A 15,831-nucleotide genomic window follows, 5' to 3' on the forward strand; every position below is an offset into this window, starting at 1 on the left:
CCAGTTCTGATTATAATGATGACAGCTATGCACAACCACACAGCAAGATAAAGGTGAAGCATCAAAAGTGAGTTTTATCAGAATCATGCAGAATATACAGAGTGAAGTTTTCAGTGGTTGGTCTAAATGTCTGAGATTTCAGTGTAGTAATGTATATACAAATTAAAAAAACCAAAAGTAAATATTTAGCTGTAGTAAACATATAAGGCAGTCAACACATGTTAAAATTTGGCTCTGCCAACATGGGAAAGGACTCTGCACAAACCAGTGCAACTATTTGCATAGCAGCAAATACATTTATACTGACCCATGATACAAAACACAGATGTAAAACCAACTTCTCATGAGCATAAATGCGAAACAGATATAAAAATGGACATCAGAAAATTTGTAAGCAAAATATTAATAGCAGCAAAACATGTACAAAAGGACTATAATGAGCTTTTTGTACCTGTCAAAGACAGAAGGACTGGAAAATATATTCAGCCTCTCAAAGCTGTGTGGGACTGGTGACTTGCTCACATCAGTTACTTTAAACAAATATGTCTAGCGTGTGTAGGGGTGTCTGCTTAAACTTTTGGCCAACATTGTAACATTTCATCTTGCCTAAAATTACACTTCAGGCAGCCTCATGATTCAGGTGTCCAGGAATGTTCTCTTCTAGTTGGTGAGGCTGCCATGTTTACCAGTCCACAGCTCCCGGAGCTCCACCTGACATCCTAGATCTCGGAGGGCCGCTTTACCCACATCACCACAGTCTTGGTGGGTCTTTAGCGCCTGGGCTATGAGGGCCTCTGCTCCCATCTCCAGGATTGGTCCGCAGTAGTTTTGCATACGTGAAACCAGGTTTCTCATCAGCATGCACGCCTGTTTCTGTTTGTAAGACCAGAAAACAGGGACATGGAGAGTTAGCAGACTGTCACAGGTTTTTTTCAAGTAAACATTTTTATTATTAATGGCTTTATATTACCTGAACATTGGACACATCAGTATGTGCTTTCATAGCCTGCACAGCTGCTAAGGCACCTCCATTCTCCATGATGACTTTGCAGTTGTTGGGTTTACGCAAAGCAAGGACAGAGAGGCATGCACAGCCCTGCTCACACACCTGCAGCCAAATGTGAACATAATCTTTATTTATGACTCAAATGTATTTTTATCCACCAAAATAATATATAGTAAGGTTTATATACTTAATTTGTGGTAAATGCTAGATCTACCCTATTCACAGTCAATGAGTGTGTAGTTTAACTCACCGTAGAGTTGCTCATGTGTCTGTTCATTGCAATGACAATGAGTTGGACTCCACCAGCATTAACAACTGCATCTTTCACATCATCATTTCCTGCTATGGCTCGTATTGCACTCAGGACCTGTCGAGTCAACTCCTGCAAGGACAAAACGTGTTCAGTGAGCAGAACAAACATGGAATTTCAGTCTTGAATCAGTTCGTGTCACAATCCCTTGTTTTTAAGTTGGTTACCGGTGACTCATAGCTGTCTGCGAGCAGCGTCATCATGAGTTTCAATCCTCCCAGATCGCAGATGTCTTGACAGAATTCATTCCTTACAGCCAGACGGGACAAAGTTGCACAAAGCTCACTCAGAACAGAAGTATTATCAAAGTGAGCTGTGAGGGAGGAACACAAGAAATAAAGGATCAGAGTCTGATTTAGAAAAGCATAAAGTAGCTCCAGCGATTATGAACTAGTGATCAGCTAATCTTACCTTTTGCAGCCTCGATTAAAACCTTCAGTCCGTTGTGCTCCAGAACAATAATCTTGGCGTGTTCATGAGCATGTCCAAATGTAACCCGGACATCATCATCAAAGGTCATGACCCTGAGAGCTGCAGACGCCTCCTTGACCAGCTCAGCACATCCGCTGTGTTGTGTAGTGGCGCCGGTCAGCAGAGGCAGGACGCCACCTTTTACCAAATCCTGCCTGTTCTGTTCGTGTTTCAAACAACAGTGACGTACAGCATGAATGGCTACACGCGTCACCGAAGAATCTGCCCGGTACTTCTGGAGAACATCCAAAAGAAACTGCTGGCCCTCTGCATCCAACAAGTCCGGCTGTCCGTCTGTCAGTGCAGCCAGAGCAGACAGGGCGGTCAACACAGCTTCCCGCTCCTCCAAACTCTTTTTGCAGTAAGACAGGATGACGGGGTACGCGTCTTTTTGGGCAGCCAGGTACCTTTGGGCGAATCCAAGAGAGCAATGCTCAGTGAAGCGTTTCATGTCTGCCGTTGCTTCCATAACACTGACAGAGTCTTTTCCAATTCGGAGGGAATCCAAGGCCTGCACGTGAAAAAAGAGATGTACAGAGTGAGATGGTGCTGCTTTTGTAATGAGAACAATCTGTTCACAATACATGTCAAGACTCACCTGTAAGACCTCGTGTGTTTGCTCATCTTGTTTGTCATCAGATGATACAGCTGGCACAGCTTTTACTATACAACTGAGCTCCACACCTGCATCCACACATAAGATTAGGGTTTGACACACAAGAAAATATCAAGAACAACACGGAGAAGATTAAAGATTTTAATTGAATCAAGTGTTCATGGGACAGCTATTACCAGTCTGACATAACAGAGCATTGTTCCAGTATGGACATTACTCATCAGGCCTCATGGCGCCAGTGAGACGTGTCACGACAGACTATTTCTCTGCCATGATCAATAATTTATTAGGTTTTATTGACCACGATTTTGACCATCTGCACTTTGGCCATCAGTGATTTCTCTTTTTTTGACATGTAAAACATCTATAGACATGCTGATATATTGCATTTGATAGGTTTAACCTGTGTCATTCTGATTCTCCCTGGAAGTTTATATTATATAGACTGTATTCTGTTATCACGGTTAAACAAGCTATCCATAAGCCAAAACAAACCAAAACAAAACTGCACATTAATCAGCCGTTACCTTGAGACTCAAATTGCTCTACTGCCTCCCTCAGAGCCTCATCAGGATCCATCTCAAATTCCTCCATGTTTTCCCTGACAGCGGCGTCAAAGGTCTCCTGTGTGATCCTCCGCTTTGCCATTTTTCAGACGTTAATGTGCACTCTGAAATGAAGTGTGATGAACAGTGATGTCAAAACGTGAAAAACATCAGCTGCGTTAATTCAGTTTTACCAAAGACAGCTGGTAATAGCTATTGTTAGCCAGTAGATGTTATGTTTCTGCTATTGTTGCGGTATATGGCTGCTGAAACGTGCAAAGCTAAAATAACGTGTAAAATATCACTTAACTGTTACCGCCGCCCAGTTACAGACAACCTGCTCGCTGTTATGAATGAGCCGACAACCACTGTCGGCTTACGCACTTATCGTACCCCTCTGTGCTCAACAATGCGCGTGGGGCGTGAATTGTGTGTTACACTGTAAGTGAATAGTAAATTCCGCAAACGGTCCCACTCGTACATATTCTCGGTTGGGACATAGACCTCACAACATTAGTTCCGCTAACAGACCGTTTGACCTGAAGACAAAGACTTCATATCTTTGTTTCATCCTCGGGGTCAAGACTAGTGGAAAAAATGCAAAATGGAGGAGCTTGTACATGTCATATCAAAAAGAGGTAAGCGTTATGTGATTATTCCTTATACGCACATACACTGGCGCTTTTAATGGAAAGTTTTATCTTGACGAATTTCCTTCAAAAATAAAGGAGGCGTTTTTGTGATCTAGTAAACTTTTTATGCCTTTTTCGAAGTGGGTAGCTATAAATATATCATTGTTGTTGCTGTTGTGTCGCTGCAATTTCCTGAATTACACGAAAACGCATCTTAAATTTGTCTTACTGTTACTCCAATCGTTTTATTTTGAAAAACAGACCGGACGTTTTTATTCCTCTGGTTAGCTTGGCGCCAGCGCGCAGATCCATGCGTATGATTGGGGTAGAAAACACAAGACAGGCCAGCTGCGGCTGTTCGGCGGACGAGAAATTTGTTTATTTTCTTGTTTTGTCTTCGGACAACTCAAGATGGCAGCGAGCACAGAGGCCCCGGAGCCCTGGTACCTAGCCCTGCTGGGCTTTGCAGAACATTTCCGCACGTCGAGTCCGCCGAAGATCCGTCTGTGCGTCCACTGTCTGCAGGCAGTGTTTCAGTTCAAGCCGCCTCCCAGGGTCGAGGCCCGGACTCACCTCCAGCTGGGCTCGGTGCTGTACCGGCACACAAAGAACAGCGAGCTGGCCCAGAGTCACCTGGAGAAAGCGGTGAGCAGCAGCCTCGGTGTCTGGTACCAGTCTGTGAAACATGTCCACCAGTGTGAGGTCCTGACAATAATACTCTGCTTTCTCCTTCTGTTCGCAGTGGTTCATATCACAGCAAGTATCCTTTATGTGTATCATGTGAAATTGAATGCAGACTGAGAGAAGCTGTGTTAACCTACCTAAGCATCAGTAGATTTCACACATACATGTTTTACAAAGAGGTGATGGATTTATCTTGGCACTAACATAGCTGATAATGGTGTACAGTTCCTTCATGATTCACATCAGATTTCTCAATTTGAAGATGTGAAGTTTGAAGCAGCAAGTATTCTATCAGAGTTTTACTGTCAACAGGTAGGTTCATCCCGCCATCATGTAATAATACAATATAATGTGAAGAAAACTGGTTGCATATCAGGCTATAACTTAGATGCAAGAGTCAAATAATATACTTCCTGTTGCAGCTTGGTTGTTTTGTCCCATCTTGTAACTCACCTATCGGCTTCTATTTTCAAGAACTTGGTTGACTCGGCAAAACCAGTGCTGCGGAAGGCCATCCAGATTTCTCAGCAAACCCCCTATTGGCACTGTCGACTGCTTTTCCAGCTCGCAGTAAGAAAATATCAAGTGTTGCACACATTCATATTTGGTAAATTCATTTCAAATGTGTGTCACTTACTTGCAAAATTTTCTTTCTTTCTTAGCAACTACATGCACTGGAGAAGGACTTGGTATCGGCCTGTGATCTCCTCGGAGTCGGAGCAGAGTATGCAAGAGTCATGGGCTCAGAGTACACGAGGTACACGGATCAGATCTGTGTTTGAACAATGAGAGGCTGCTGGATCTGTGGTTTAATGTTCATTATCTCACATTAAGTTTGTGCTTTTCTTTTCCCGCAGAGCTCTGTTTTTGCTAAGTAAAGGAATGGTAAGCTTAAATCATTCTCAGCTACATCACAGCACTTCACATGTTATTTGTGTTGCTCTCTCGCTGTGCATTTCTGTAAACTGCACATGTGTTTGTGCCTCCGCAGCTGCTGCTGATGGAGCGGAAGCTGAGCGAAGTGCACCCTCTGCTGACGCTGTGTGGGACCATTGTAGAAAACTGGCAGGGAAACCCCATTCAGAAGGAGTCCCTCAGGGTTTTTTTCCTGGTGCTGCAGGTCACACACTACCTGGATGCTGGACAGGTACAGCTGTATCCATATGTGTCACTACTAGAAAATCATTCAAATTAAATGTTAATTTAAATTGGTGCTTAATGAATGCTTAATATGCTTGTTATGGCCAGTGTCACAGCGATGCCATGAAATCGTTCATAAGATCTGACACCCAAAGCAACAAATAGTCTTTGACTGTATGTTGGGTGTAGGTTAAGAGTGTGAAGCCGTGCCTGAAGCAGCTTCAGCAGTGTATTCAGACCATCTCCACCCTCCACGATGATGAGATCCTTCCCACTAATCCAGCAGCTCTGTTCCACTGGCTGCCCAAAGAGCACATGTGTGTGCTTGTGTACCTGGTGAGATTTTGTCATCCACACCCACACACACAGACACTCAAAATACACACAAGATGTGATCGTGTTTTGCCTTGTTTTGTTGTTGAAAAGGTGACGGTGATGCACTCCATGCAGGCGGGTTACCTGGAGAAGGCTCAGAAGTACACAGACAAAGCTCTCATGCAGCTGGAGAAGCTAAAGAGTAAGTTTGCCGGAATACGCTCACTGCTTATTTCCCCCTTGATGACGGTGACGTTAAACCGACTCTGATCCACCCGTATGTGTTCAAAGTGCTGGACAGCAGTCCCATCCTGTCCACGTTCCAAGTCATCCTGCTGGAGCATATCATCATGTGCCGACTGGTCACTGGACACAAGGCCACAGCTTTACAAGAGGTAGCACAGGTTCTATAACACCAGCGCACTCTGGAGGCTGTCTTCGCTTTTTTGACTTTGGCTTGAGGTTGTGTGATTCCTCTCTGTGTTTTAGATTTCTCAGGTTTGTCAGCTTTGCCAGCAGTCTCCCAGGCTCTTTACGAACCATGCTGCCCAGCTTCACACACTGCTGGTAAGCCCACAGTGAAAACACACCTCACCAGGAAGGAAGCACATCGCCTTTCAGCTAGAATCCAATAGAATATCCATCCATCCATTTTCTATACCACCTATCCCTTTCGGGGTTGCGGGGGGGCCGGAGCCAACGGGCGAGAGGCGGGGTACACCCTGGACCGGTCGCCAGTTGATCGCAGGGCACAAACACACCTAGGGGCAATTTTAGAGCCACCAATTAGCCTAATAAGCATGTTTTTGGTCTGTGGGAGGAAGCCGGAGTACCTGGAGAGAACCCACGCATGCACAGGAAGAACATGCAAACTGCGCACAGAGAGGCCCTGCCCGGGGATCGAACCGGCAACCTTCTTGCTGTGAGGCACGCGCACTGCCTGCTGCGCCACCGTGCTGCCCTCATAGAATATACAGTATACAGTAAACGTGTTTGTTATTATATTGCACTTTGTATTCTACCAACATGGGTTGTTGGACGTTTTCCTCTAGGTTGCAGGAAAAAAGTAGCTGCTCGCTGTTTACAAGATGCATCTGTCCCTGATGATATGAACTACTCACATCTGTTTCCTCTCTTTCTGTCAGGGCCTCTACTGTATCTCAGTGAACTGCATGGATAATGCTGAGGCTCAGTTCACTGCTGCCCTGCAGGTGAGTTTCATATCATCACTGCTGGGTCACAGGTTTCCTGCAGACTGTGGATTCTCTCTGACCTCCAGAAGGATATCAAAAATGAATCCACTGACTGGTGTGATTGTACTGGTTCCTGTAAGGTTCACATTTTTGAATATTAAATTTCTTCTATTAAAATTTCTGAATATTCTTTCTTGTTTCAGATGACAACACATCAGGAGCTGTGGACATTTATTGTGACCAACCTGGCCAGTGTCTACATCCGGGAAGGCAACAGACATCAAGAGGTCAGAGAGCTGCTCCTTCCTCCACCTTTTAAACCAAATCTGTATGTATGTTTTTTCTTTAGTTTGATTCTAAATTTTTGTATTTGATCAACAGCTGTACAGCCTTCTAGAGAGGATTAATCCTGATCACAACTTTCCTGTCAGGTAACCACAGATACAAGGTGTACTCTATGTTTGTCCCATGTTTTTTTTTTCTTGCAGATTGTAAAATAACATATCTTCTTCTTCAGCTCTCATTGTCTACGAGCTGCAGCGTTTTACATCAGAGGGCTCCTGTCTTTCTTCCAGGGGCGTTACAACGAGGCCAAGTAAGAGCACCTCACTGTCAGTTATAAAACAGAAGCATTACTGGGGCTAAGCGTGGATGAGTGGTGGAAAGAGATGGATAGGATTGAGGAGGAAGATTAAAAAAAACAAAAAAAAAACAGGAGACATCCTGGAATAATTGAGAGAAACTAAAGAGATGGAAAAGTCAAGAAATGAAGCCAGGACCATTTAACAGACTGTTTTCAACAATTACCAAAATGTCACAAAACAAAAAGTGACATTTATTCTTGATGTTCACTATGTTTAGAAAGCTTATCATGTAAACTTGCATCAACAGAAGATTTCTAAGAGAGACCCTGAAGATGTCTAATGCTGAGGATCTGAATAGGCTGACTGCCTGCTCGCTCGTCCTACTGGGACACATCTTCTTTGTCCTGGGCAACCACAGGGTGAGTGTATATACACCACGTGTCCTCTGCATTAGACCACACACACCGCTGCAGATATGATCTTGACTTCTTGTCTGGTTGCATATTTTCTTCAGGAAAGTAACAACATGGTGGTTCCAGCCATGCAGCTGGCCAGCAAGATCCCAGACATGTCTGTGCAGCTCTGGTCCTCGGCACTCCTCAAAGGTACATCAGCCCCTCAGCCTTCATTCACAGTGAGGTCAAAGTTAGGTTTAGGTTGATATTAGGTTAACACAAGATCAGTTTGTATTTTAGCCTGATGGGGGCGCAAGAGGGAAGCTCGTGGAGTGTCCCAACATTGAACGGCCTCCACCAAAGAGAAGTAAATGTGCTCACTCAATTTAAATGCAGTCTCCCCCATTTGATTTAGATTTTTCTCGTGTGCCACTGGACATTTTGGTCTGATGTTGGCACTAAATGAAATGTCACCAAAAACATGAGGATTCATCATCTGGTTCTGATCAACATCTACAACAGATCTCCTGTGTTCAGTATTAATAAACTGTTAAGTAATCATGAATAATCACATGAAATCATTGTGCAAAATATATTTAAGTTAAATAATTTAAGGAATGATTTGATTTGTGAGTATTATTTTCATAGTGAGTGTCTAGGTAAAAGCTGAGTCATCAAAATCATGGGGAATTATCATATGGGGAGTGTGAAGTATCAGTGCGTTGATCGAGGCGTTGAATGAACTTACAGTGTAATTGATTGACACTTCATTCAGGAGAGCAGAGATACCTGAATCTCATTCAGCTTTAGCATCAATGCACCACAACGTGATGAAGCCAAAACCGAATAAAAAGTGGACATATAGTGGACAAGGCTTGAAGTAAGGGCTGGTGTTAGCTCACAAAACTGCAGCTGTGGTCATCAGTATTCACGATGATCTGTTCCCAGCAGATCTGAACAAGGCTTGTGGAAACACAATGGACGCCCACGAGGCAGCTCAGATGCACCAGAACTTTTCCCAGCAGCTCCTGCAGGACCACATCGCAGCCTGCAGCCTCCCAGAACACAACCTCATCAGTGTAAGCACAACATCAATCAGTCAGCCTGCAAACACTGAGTCCATCCAGTCCGCCTGGATTTTCAAAGAAACTATTGTGTCATGTGTTGTGTTCCAGTGGACGGACGGCCTCCCCCCTGTGCAGTTTCAGCCTCAGAATGGACCTGCTACCAGCCTGGCCAGCCTGCTGTGAGAACAAAATCCACCCTGACAGGGAGAAGGAGACATGGGAGAGCAACCGCAGGGAGGATGACCTGAAAAGATGGACAGAAAAAAAAAAGAGAAGCCGTTGATGAAAGGGTAAGAGGAAGAGGAGGCCAGATAATGAAATCACAGACTGCACTGTGTCACTTGGCAGACTTCCACCCGGTGCTTTCCTTCATTTATTGGGGGCACTGGGGCATCGCGACTGCATTTTAAGTGATTAAATTTTCTGGAAAGCATAAGGTTGCATGGGCACATTTTTTATTACAATGATACATTTTGGAGTTGTTATGGTAGTTTATTGTACCAGCTAACAAAAAAAGGAAAACCACAACCTCAATTTTTGGAAATATGGTTAATTATTTTTTGTTGCTTAGAGTTACAGGAGAAGATTGATACCACTGTCACGTCTGTACCATCAACATGAAGCTGCAGCCAGTTAGACTGGAAACAGGGAAACCGCTGGTGTGAGTCTGTGTGGGCTTTAGAGGCTCTGGTACATAGATTTTTTGACCTTTGGACAGAGCCAGGCTAGCTCTTTCCCCCTGTTTCCATTCTTTGTGCTAAGCTAAGTTAGCGAGCTGTTGGCAGTGCCTTCATATTTACCGTACAGACATGAGAGGGTATCTACCTCTTCATCTAGCTCATAGCAGGAAAGCAAATAAGCATATTTCCTAAAATGTCAAACTTTTCCATTAAAGGGGCCCTTTGGATTTTTCTTGCAGTGTAATGTTTACACTCAGTGTTACTCACCAAAATGCATTGTGTGGAACATGTTGACTTTTACTTATGAAACACTTGCAAAGCTGATTTTAAATCCAGCACTGTTTACATCTATGTTTACTAGCTTGTAGCCTTCTTCTTCCCTGCCTTTGCGGGCGCATTACAGAATATCTCGATGTGTTAACAGCATCTATTAAGCAGTGAAATAGCGTGACATCATTGGTAGGATCCATGAGTGCATGTGCGTCCTCATGCACCTACATGAGATGAACAAAACAGCGAACCACTCGTAGAAAAACACGAGGTCCTGAACTCCACAGGGAACCTTTGAATTTGACTGATTTGTCCCTCTCATTTGGCTAATGTCTTAACTCGCTCTTGCAAGGCCATCTTGGAGGTGATTTTATTGTGGCTGAAGTAAGTAGTAGGAAAAGTAGAAACGCTGACAGAACTCTTAAATTAGCATTAAATTGAAATGAACCATCAGCCAAACAGTCAGATGAGGCTCAGTCTATTGTGCATGAACCCAATGTGTCTTTTCAAAGCACTTGTTGGTCAGTTCTGATTCACAGTATTAGTTAGGATACATTTGGATATACAGCAAACTATATATCTGTAATGATCTTAATATAGTGTAGTGGTGTGTTTGATATGTACCTGGTGGTTGGGTGGACAGCTGCATATGTAGCAAGAGAGGAACAGCTCATGTTCATGAGATGGAAGACAATTTAGATAGATTTGTTTGAGCCTGGAACCAGCTGCTCACTTGACAAAGCCGGTGGTATTCATTGATGTTCAAAAGTAGGGAAAGACTGTGATGCATCAAAAAAGTATGTTAATAATTTTTGGACACTGCAATACAGTATATTTGCTGCCCGACTGCACTTCCCTTTAGATATTTACTGTTTCACTGTCACTGTTTTATGCTGTGCAGATTTTGCTTGGAGTCAAGAAACCAATGAGAATAAGACTGTTACCTGTTTGCACATATGTTGTTTCATGATGAAACTCACACTTTTATATTTTCCAGGTAAGCATTTTGGAATAATTGTTTTTCTCACTCCTGTTCATTCCCTGTTTTACTCCTTGCTTCCAGATGATGGCAGTATAGATCTGTATTTAAACAACTTCTTTAATTAATGTTGTTTTTCATTACCATTTGATATATTATCAAATAACTGGTAGGAGGTTTTTTTTAGATTTATTTACACTTTATTAAACATGTTTTATGTCATGAAGACATGTTGCAGATTTCTGTACAGATAGTGTTTGTTATGTCAGAAGAAACTACTGAGTTTGCTCATTTGCAACTGCAATAAAAACACCGTATAGATGAGATTGATTGTATTTGCATTTTACAGTATGTTGTAAAACTGAATGTTTAATTTGTTTTCTCCATTGTCATTTTAACTATTTAACTTCACTTCTGTCACTTTTTCTGAATAAAAAAATCAAAAGTAGAACGACTGTTGTTCTTACTGAGACTTGCAGCTGCTCTGCAGAGTGCTGCAGTGTGACTCGATGTCAGTTATGACACTGCACATTAAATAAAACAGGGCTCACCTCATGACTGATGGCATGTTTAGCAGAAATGACAGACAGTGGAAGAAGTAAAACAGGTGGATTGGATAACAGTGATGGTTTCGGTGTGCTCGCTCTGTACTGCATTGGATTTGAAATGACAATAAAATCAAAGGGCTGACTTGAAAGAACCATGCCAGAGGTTTTTTTTCATGTTCCAGCCCACTTACTATAAAACACACACAGCACACATCAAACATTTTCCTTTAGAAATGTCCCTGTTTCCATTTATTTTCATACATCTGTGAGCAGACGTTACTTGCTTAAGTTGCCGCTCTGATGTCTACATTAATTTACATCACGGTACCTTATTTTCTTGATAATGCACAGTGAAGTGCATTTTCAGAACCATCTGCACTTAAACCCCACACAGCAAAGGTTCAGGTATCTGGATAGTCCGTTTCTGGCGTGCAGACATTAATGCTAAACCGTGGACGTTTGAAACAGTAGAATGTAGCTAACAATCAGAAACTTGATAGCATCCACGTAAAAACAGTCAGCTGAATTGCTCAATGTCTGTCCTGTTCATGCTTGACCAGAGATTCCTCCCAGATCCCAGCTTTTGACCAAAGGTGAGCAGAGCCTGCAGACTGCAGTGGAAACTCTGCCGATTGAGATCAGACAGGCCATATCATCAATCCCATCTTCAAACTTTCCTTTATAGGAAAGGCTTTATGAATTTTTAATACGTTGCTGGGTTGTATAAGTGCACTCTTGCCATTTTACATTTTTAAGATTATTTTATCCCCTGGTGTTTTATGATCCCTGTGTTGTGTTCATTCTCCATTGTTTCCTCAAGAAAGACACAGCACTGTGTCCTGTCATATTAAAACACACAGAAAATACTGTGTGGGTTTGTCATTCAATAAAACTTGCAGTGATGAGTCTTTTAATTGTCATTCATTTCATATGCAATAAGCTGGAGTGCAGAACCAACACAACAAACACAAAACAAAAAAGTGTGGCTGCAGATGCTCTCAGACTGCACTGTAGACGCTCTGAATAAGGGAGCTGACCTCCAAAGAACAACTGAGTAAACTGTGACGAGCATGACCAAACTTTGCCTAATTCAAAGGGAAGATGAGGATCATCAAAGGCTTTATCTTTCAGATCATAACCACTGGCATCCAACTGTCTGTGACATTGTTCCAAGCTTTAATCAAAAAATGGAAGTTGAAACGACATTTGAGTGAAAGAGGAACAGTGGAAAACACTCAGAGTGGCAAGCGTCGGGTAAAAAAGGGGATGATGTGTTACAATAATTCAAACCTCAGTGTCCTGAATGGAAAACATGGAGTCTGGTGTTTGAACACAAGAAAACCATCAGGCCAAAGACCAGTTTTACAGATTATTCAGGGTGATATTTTTGCCTGTATTTTATTCAACCATGTTTCACAGCAGTCTGAAAATCTGCTACTTGCCTTCTCCAGTGAGGTGGACCCACAGGGCAGGTAGATTAAGCACACCAGAGACTGCGATGACCCAGCAGGGTGTCAGTGAGCCTGCAGCGTCCTGCCACAAAGAGACAGACAGACGCAAAAGACAGTGACACATATCGTTTGCACTACACCGATTATATGTGCCAACACCAACATAATCTGATTGGAAAATGGAAACTGTAATCAATTACAAGAACAAGTCTGGGAAGTCTTTACAAGATCAATTAAAAAAAAAAAAAAAATTAATCATCTTAATTGTATATTATTGGAGGATAAGTGGTTAAAGCAGTTATAATTAATGATGCCACTTTGCTGAATCTGAGTGCTCTGTGCCATTACGTTGTTTTAAAAGCAGGTGTTTATTTGCTTTATATTACGTTAATTGGCTCTATAATAAAATATTTAAGATTAAGATGTGTTTTCCTTATTTTTCAGCCGCCTGTTGGAGAATGGCCAAGAGGATCCGAGTCATAAATTACGTGAAAGCTTAAAAAAATGATTTGAATTTATAAAAATGATAAACATGCGCACTCTGTGAAGACGCTTGAACCTAAACAGCCACTATAAGAGCCGATTTTGACAAAATATTTGTTGCAACATGAAGACAAACTCACTGCTGAATGTTCACTTAAATTGTTAGTTGTCTTGATTCACCTTCAAAAAACGTTTTATTGTGAAATTTTGGACACAATCGTGTGTGTGAAAATTAGATTATGCGGCGCGTCGGTATTCAGTGGAGACCCCCTCGAGACCTCACCTCTTTAATCTCCATTCAGATATTCAAAAGAACATAATTCAATCAGATTCTAATGTTCTTGTCTCCTCTGTCATCCGCTGATGTCCGCTGCTTCACCAGAGGAGGAGCGTCAGTGAGAAGTGAAAAGTTTTGGGACGCTCTAGGTGTCTTGGACGCAGCTGAAAGGAGGCATTTCCTGCCAAATAGTGAGCCCGTCTAATCGTGACTGCAGCAGCTACTTCCTGCATTGTTACAGTACTTAATGAGGATTAAGTTGAAGCTGTCATGTTGCAAGGGGCGGCCATTAGGCCTGCTGCACACGGGGAGCGCAGAGAGGCTGACCTTACCTCCGTTTGATCAGAGCTGGTCCCTCCACCTGGACAGGACCCACTCTGTGACTCTGTCCTGCCACATTTGTAGAGTTTGTAGTTTTATTTTTTTCCACGTATTATTGTTGTGTGGATAAACAATTAGAAAACCAAATGTTTAGAGGAGGTGGACAAAGAAACAGGACCACCTGACAATGTTATGTAATCCAACACAGCATCACAAAGTTCAGCCTCAGAAAATGTGTTTAAAATGAAGACTATGACCCCTTCTCATGGCCTGACACTTATTATAGGCTCAACATACTGTCCTTAGTAATCATTGCCAGGTGTTTTTTCCACCTCTGTACACTTATTAAAAGACATCTTAAACCTTTTGTTAACCAGTGTTTGCCCCCATTCAACCAGAATCTGACCAGAAGGGAACTCTCTGAAAATTGTTTTCATTATTTGAGTTTTTGACATTTGACTTTTTCAGCTATTTGCTTGTTATTGCTCTAAATATAGCTCCATGCAAAGTTTCAAAATTCTGTTTAAGCGCAGATTGAATGTATTCAATCTTTTCCCGAATCGGGCTCATCAAATAACAGTTGTGTGCGTTTTTAGTTACACTTGCAGTGCAGCGATGTCAATGTGAGTCAGTTGTTGTAGCACGTTGGATGGATCACCATGAGCTTCTGAACAGTCGTGGTCCCCAGAGGATGAATCCTAGTGACTTTAGTGACCCCCTGACTTTTCCTCTTGCGCCACCACTGATTTAACATCTTTGCATTTGGGTGAAATGTCTTTAAAGCCACTGGATGGATCGCAACTCATGTTCCCCAGAGGACAGATCCTAATTTAGTGCCACTGGCAGGTTAGACTTTTCACTTATCCTTTAAGATGTCTCACATCTTCATTACAGATTTGGCTCACACACTTCCGTTCCCCAGAGGATGAATCCTCCTGACTTTAGTGACTTTTCTTTTAGTGCCACCGCCGATTTAACATTTTGGTTTCAGAGTGAAACGTCTTCACATGCCATGCAGTTTAGTACAGACACTTAATGTCTTTTTATTTTTTCATTTCAGCTTGTACCCTTCATCACACCCCACACAATGTAAATGCTGTAGATTAATACAGCTATTTCTGACTGAGGTAACATCTGTTTGTCCCTGGGTCCCCAGCGGCACCGACAATATTTACAGAAAGATCCACCATTCCTCATAAAGGCGAGTGTTTGTGAGGATTTGTTTAATTTTTGCTTTGGGCAGGGTGATTATGAGAAGATGGCCCCTTGGCGCAGATTTGATTGCATTTGTACGAGTCAATCTGTAGCCTCAGGAGACGGAGTGGTGGGATGAGAGGATGGAAACAATCAGACCTGATGACGCAGCATCATCTAGAGAGAGCTTTTTTTGTCATTTAAAGAACAGCAGGGAAGCGCTGACAAAGCACTCAAACACCCCAACCCCCCCACCTGTTAGAGAATAGCAGCCCCTGCCCACCTCAGTCTTTATGGACAAGTGCTTCTCTTAGATCACAGTATTTCAAACACATACCGTATGGTTGTGTGTGTAAGTGCATTTATAGGGGTGTCTGTGGATGACAGAGAGATAGATGAGTTCAGTTCACAGGGATGCTTTGAAGGTCTTGTCATGAAAGCGACAGCCAGCTGGATCCTTTACAGAAGCAATATTGCAACTTCTGATGTAGTAACCCTGCTGTGTGCACTAGACTTACACGTATGGATCTGACTGTAACTGAAACTCTGGTTGACTGGTTCTTAATACAACCCTCCTCTCAGTCCCTACTGTAAAGTGAGACGTCAACACTGCATGTTGTTAGGGCCCTATTCTGAGCTGCAAGGTCAATAATGCAGAGTAGCAATTCTG

The 15,831-nt window shown here is 42.6% G+C and overlaps 2 protein-coding genes across 4 annotated transcripts; one reads left to right on the forward strand and one right to left on the reverse strand.

Annotated features, from left to right (window-relative positions):
- Positions 1-54: 54 nt before the first annotated feature.
- On the reverse strand, positions 55-3,337 carry armc6 (armadillo repeat containing 6). Of its 2 annotated transcripts, XM_070974243.1 has the most exons (8): positions 3,259-3,337; positions 2,931-3,073; positions 2,386-2,471; positions 1,728-2,298; positions 1,484-1,629; positions 1,257-1,388; positions 971-1,108; positions 55-873 (listed from the first exon to the last, which is right to left on the reverse strand). In XM_070974243.1, the coding sequence occupies exons 2-8, from the start codon at positions 3,049-3,051 to the stop codon at positions 661-663; spliced, it is 1,407 nt and encodes a 468-aa protein (XP_070830344.1). In that variant the 5' UTR covers positions 3,052-3,073; positions 3,259-3,337; the 3' UTR covers positions 55-660. The 2 variants fall into 2 exon arrangements, with proteins under 2 accessions (XP_070830344.1, XP_070830345.1); XM_070974244.1 differs by lacking the exon at positions 3,259-3,337 and having other exon boundaries at positions 2,931-3,186.
- A 615-nt stretch (positions 3,338-3,952) lies between these two features.
- On the forward strand, positions 3,953-11,338 carry mau2 (MAU2 sister chromatid cohesion factor). 2 transcript variants are annotated; one of them, XM_070975152.1, is made up of 19 exons: positions 3,953-4,225; positions 4,323-4,340; positions 4,511-4,576; positions 4,739-4,834; positions 4,927-5,021; positions 5,122-5,149; positions 5,256-5,411; positions 5,594-5,740; positions 5,831-5,921; positions 6,011-6,114; positions 6,209-6,286; positions 6,865-6,930; positions 7,116-7,199; positions 7,294-7,343; positions 7,430-7,507; positions 7,804-7,915; positions 8,011-8,101; positions 8,840-8,970; positions 9,067-11,338. In XM_070975152.1, the coding sequence occupies exons 1-19, from the start codon at positions 3,992-3,994 to the stop codon at positions 9,139-9,141; spliced, it is 1,800 nt and encodes a 599-aa protein (XP_070831253.1). In that variant the 5' UTR covers positions 3,953-3,991; the 3' UTR covers positions 9,142-11,338. The 2 variants fall into 2 exon arrangements, with proteins under 2 accessions (XP_070831253.1, XP_070831254.1); XM_070975153.1 differs by having other exon boundaries at positions 8,843-8,970.
- The last annotated feature ends 4,493 nt before the right edge of the window (positions 11,339-15,831 follow it).

This window comes from Chaetodon trifascialis, chromosome 11 (assembly GCF_039877785.1).
Source record: "Chaetodon trifascialis isolate fChaTrf1 chromosome 11, fChaTrf1.hap1, whole genome shotgun sequence".
Taxonomy (NCBI): domain Eukaryota; kingdom Metazoa; phylum Chordata; class Actinopteri; order Chaetodontiformes; family Chaetodontidae; genus Chaetodon; species Chaetodon trifascialis.